At 41.4% G+C, this 5,255-nt stretch overlaps 1 protein-coding gene across 1 annotated transcript in view; it reads right to left on the bottom strand.

The window, feature by feature from the left end:
* Positions 1-2,077: 2,077 nt before the first annotated feature.
* Positions 2,078-5,255, bottom strand: part of LOC309559517 (RAC-beta serine/threonine-protein kinase A) — a 123,746-nt gene continuing 120,568 nt past the window's right edge. Inside the window, exon 14 of the mRNA XM_082262797.1 lies at positions 2,078-3,489. Coding sequence (XP_082118923.1) covers positions 3,410-3,489 — 80 coding nt within the window. The 3' untranslated portion in view covers positions 2,078-3,409. The remainder of the gene's footprint in view (positions 3,490-5,255) is intronic.

Raw genomic sequence — 5,255 nt, 5'->3', positions numbered from 1 at the left:
CATGCTCAAGCTTTTTTCTCTGCCTAGGGTTCTACTCCTGCAGGGGGCAGTATAACCCTATGGTCATGAAGATGAAGAGCTGTGTCCATCAATGAACGAAAGAGAAATGCATTTAACACATTTAGGAGCATCAAGCGCTTGGGTGTTAATTCATTTAATTAGACAGAATATGAACCACTTGCAGACCACACCATTGTAGCTTTGCGGCTGCTCTGCACAGAATAGAAGCAATTCTGCTTTTCAGGGAGGGATGACTAGTCACAGCAGAAGCTCATTAGCGAGTGTCAGCCAATGGATGACCGCCAGCACTCACTAATCAGCAAGGAGACAGACTGGACAGGACTTCATATATAAAAATGCAGAGCTCCGTCCTGTCAGCAGGGATAGGCTGGATTTTGTTTCCCTGATAAAAAACCAGCACATCGCTTAGCCATAATACACACTGGTTAGGCACACGTTTAACCCTTTGATCCCTCTATATATTTAACCACTTCCCAGCCAGTGTCATTAGTACAGTGACAGTGCATATTTTTAGCACTAATCACTGTATTAGTGTCACTGGTTCCCACAGTGTTAAAAGTGTCAGATTGTCCACTGCAATATAGCAGTCCCGCTAAAAATATTTTAGAAAATTTTTAAAAATCCAGTATATATACACACCATAGTTTGTAGACGCTATACCTTTTGGGCAAACCATTTAAACTCTTATTGGGACTTTGTTTTACCAAAAATATGTAGCAGAATACATATTGACCTAAATTTATGAAGAAATTTGATTTTGTAATTTTTTTTTATTGGATAGGTTTTATAGCAGAATGTAAAAAATTTTAGTTTTTTCAAAATGGTCGATATTTTTTTGCTTATACCGCAAAAAGTGAAAAACCCAGTGGTGATCAAATACCACTAAAAGAAAGCTCAATTTGTGGGGAAAAATTACATAAATTTCATGCGTGTACAGTGTTGTATGACTGCGCAATTGTCAGTTAAATTTGTGCAGTGCCATATAGCAAAAAAAAATGGCCTGGTCATAAAGGGGGGTAAATCTTCCGGAGGTCAAGTGAATAATTTATTCTGGCCATTGAAAGGAATTAACACTTTAATTGCTAAACAAGCCTAGCGTAACGGGTGTTAACAGGCATCAAGGGTTTTTTCTGTCGTAATACAGCTGCTCCTGGATGTTTTGGCAGGGTTTTTTCAAGCTCTAAACACCTATGTGCACATGGACACATAGGGGCATTTAGGTGTAAAAAACAAAAACAAAAGAAAAACACTCCAGACATCCCTAGGAGCAGCGCTACTGTCCAGTGTGCATGAGGCCCAAGGCTCCATTCACACCTGTGCAACTTGTTGTGTGACTTTGAACATCAAAATCGCAGCTCATTCTTTTCAATAGCACCCGTTCAAATTGGGGATACTTAAAAATTGGTGATTTTGAAAAGGTGCCTACACTACTACACAATGTAAAATCGCATCAAAGTTGCGCTACAGTAAATGGCGAGGTTAATATTACAACCTTTGCATGTGTTTTTATATTGCTTTGAGACCATGCCTTGCCACAATTCTTAAAAGCCCTTATAATACGCATTCAATTGTGAAAAAAAACAGACATGAACTATTTTTGGACAGCACATATCCAAAATGACACACCACATAAATGTGAACTAGCACCATCAATAACCTGTGCACGCATGTTAAGGTACATAGATGTAAAATGGCCCTCAAGGGCCATCTCTGTTTACTTATAAGTAGTCGTTTTCAGGAGATGACCGGGTTCCTCTAATTTTTAAGTATAGGTGATCCATACCCTTAATTGCACGTTTTCCTTATTTTACTGATACAAACTGTTGGGGGAAAAAAAAATGGTATCCAGGAAAGAAAAAAAAAAAAAAAAAAAAAAAAAGACAGTAAATGAGAAAATGTGTTTTTATCTCAAATGTCTACAAAAGTTAATTTCTGAGATAAACATTCATCTCATACAGCATTATGTTTAAAGAACCAGTCCCAATAAACAGTTTCCTTGTGATGATGAATAGCCACTTGGGGGGGGGGGGGGGGGGAAATCGGGGTTGGTTTAGGTTTTACAGGACGCTGTAACTAAGAAGTGGGTCTGCAGATAAAAAATATGAAAACAGGCATTCTTAACCCAGCAGATTTTCTAAAGGTGGAGGTATGGATTTTCTGAACCAGAGTGTGGGACTGCCCCTTTAAACCTGAGTTCTGCAAACCGCAGAAGAAGAAGAAAAAAAAATGCAACGTTCAGATATTCTGTAAGATACGAAATTCTATTATTGCTCCACAAACTCCTGTTGCTTGTCACCTACTTTTGTTAGGTGGAAGCATTGGTTCTAAAATGACCAAGCCTATACCGGGCATTCATTTAAGTCATAAAGCAATTATATAACCTAATTTTCCCCCAAAACATCCAAGGTTTCCCAGAAAAATGGTACATTCCACAAAGGCTGGGAAGGCGGGACATTTACATTTGGCAGAGTTCTTAACCAATGAGATTTTTTTTCACCAAACTTTAGTGCTAGTCATACCAGTTCTTGAAGAAAAAAAAAAACAAACAAACACAGGGCTACAGGGCTTCAAACACATTAAGATGAAATTAAAAATAGCAACAATTATTGCTTTTGACCCGGAAATCCATTTTTGAAAAAGAAATTCCTGTGAATACATTCAGTTATTGAAGCTAAGCCACTTTACATGCCCTTTGGGAAGCAGGAGATACATGGCGTCCCCCGCTGGAACAAAAGTGTCAATGTTCAGCTACGGAGGCCGGTAACGGCAAGAGTAATGCAGCACAGCCTATCCATCAATTCATATGCAGGAATAAGGGCTATATGGACACCGGGAATAGGCGATTGTGGGGGTAGAAGATTTAGCATTAACTGTTTTCTGCTTGTACCGACCAAGTGGAAAAAGCACCAATAAACTTAACTGCCAATTCTAACTTTCCTTGCACAACATGCACAAATGGAGACTTGCGTTTCATGCTTGGTTTTCCACCTGCCTTGAAGATCATGGTACCGTTATAAGGACAGAATGATGCTCAGGAGAGAGGTAAGGAAGAGGTGGTGGCCCGCTATAAAACCGCATTTTTTTTTTTTTTTAAGATGCTTTGCCCCTGTTTCTTTCCAGCAATATGGCTTAGAATCCTGTTGCTGCCCCAGCAGTACAAGGCATTTAAAAAAAGATATGAACATAAATTTCGATCCACGATGAAAGACCGCATTATATAGCAAATTGTCTAAGTAAATTCTGTTCAATTATGTAGTCTTTTAATTAAGTTTCAGGGACGGTAGAACGAATATAGAGTTCCTGCCCCACTTCAGAAAGGGACAAGGATCTTCTGCACATCTTTCAGTAGAAAGTCTCTCTGCCTGTTGTGTCCCTTCGCATTGTAGGCCTACTCCCGAATGCTGGCTGAGTATGAGAACTGAGGAAAGTGGGTGCGCTGGTCAGGTTCTAAGGCATCCAGGTTGTCATCTGCAATGGAAAGACACAGTGTTAGAACAAATGGCAACAACCTCTGCAAGAAAAAATAACAAAGTTAAAGTGATACTAAAACGGTTTACCTAATGCATTCCTTGCAATAAAGTGATTGTAAGGAATGCAAAAAAAAAAAAAAAAAAAATTTTATACTTGCCTCCTCTATGCAGTTGGTTTTGCACAGGGCAGTCTGGAACCTCCTCTTCTAGGGTCCTTCGCTGCTGCTCCTAGCCCCTCCCTCCTGTTGAGTGTCCCCACAGCAAGCAGATTGCTATGGGGCCCCCCGAGCTGAGCTGCAGCTCCGTGCATCCATTTAGAAACGGATCTGCCGTTCGCCACTGCCCCCTCTCTCTCCTGATTGGCTGACTGATTGACAGCTGCGGGAGCCAATGGCACCATGGCTGTGTCCCAGCCAATCAGGAGGGAGAGTCCCCAGTGGCCGCGGGACTCATGGACATTGCGGGACAAAGGACCACCTCGCCTCTCTCTCTCCTGATTAGCTGACTTATTGACAGCTGTGGGAGCCAATGGTGCAGCTGTGTCTCAGCCAATCAGGAGAGAAAGTCACGGACGACTGAGGGAATGGTGGACATCGCTGGATAGAGATGGGGCTCAGGTAAGTATTAGGGGGTGCTGGGGGGGTTGCTACACACAGAAGGCTTTTTATCTTAATGCACAGAATGCAATCAGGTAAAAAAAACCTTCTGACTTTACAAGGTAAAAAAATGTTTTCTATTCCCGTCCTTCTCCTGTGTGAAGGGAAAGAGAGGTTAGAAGAGATCAGTGTTGTTCATGACTGCATCTCTTCTCCCCTCTTTTCCTCTTCACATAGCACTGGCTCCTGCTGCTGTCAAATGTGGTGAGGCGGAAGTGGGGGGTGGAGCTAAGTCCCGCTATATACAAAACGAGGCACCATAGACACAGCTCGGGAGCGAGCGGACACCGTGTGCCCAATAGCAAACGGCTTGCTATGGGGACACAGTAAGAGGAGGAGCCAAGAGGGAAGCTGGGGAAACCGAGAAGAGTAGGATCGGGGGCCCCTCTGTGCAATACCACGGCACAGAGCAGGTACGTATAACATGTTTGTTACTTTAATAAAAAAAAAAAAAAAAAAAAAAAAAAAAGGACTTTAACTAATTAGTAGCATAAAAAAAAAAATAGAGTATGAACAGTTAAAATGTGTCAGGTCTAGATCTCAGTCTACTATACCATATGGAAGATGTGGCATCACTTGCTGTTCCTATGACACCAGTATATGAAATTGGGGGGGGGTTTAGCTTTAGTGTTATGTTTGAGACCCAACCCAAAGGTTGTAGAGCAAACTTCCTACTTGTGTGCTGCAACATTTGAAAAAGGGAGCAAGCCAAGTGTGATCATGTGACCCACAATTAGAAAGTTTTACAAAATTTATCCTAAAATATCTAGGTTTTTATTGCATGTCCGTTTAACATAAAGTACAATTATGGCTCTGGCACTTACATTTAAGTGCATCAGCACTTACAGTTTTCCCTCTGTCCCCCAGCAAATTCCCACTAATACCTGTTGATCCTGCTAATAAAGTCCACTTAATACTTTGAGAACTTACTTTGCGCAAACTTAATGCCCAACCAATCCACTCCCTAATAGTCATCTACCTGAAACCTCACAATTCTAGATCCTATTTTATGGGCTGATCGCAAATAATATACCTGCATCAAGTCATGACCCCCCCGTTGGGCCCAAGACATTCCAAGCACTCAAGGACAAATTCTGCCCCCCAAATC

This window comes from Pelophylax lessonae (assembly GCF_965119305.1).
Source record: "Pelophylax lessonae genome assembly, chromosome: 7".
In the NCBI taxonomy this organism is placed as follows: Eukaryota; Metazoa; Chordata; class Amphibia; order Anura; family Ranidae; genus Pelophylax; species Pelophylax lessonae.
Note: the sequence above shows the minus strand (reverse complement) of the source record. Positions and strands in the feature narration are given on the sequence as shown.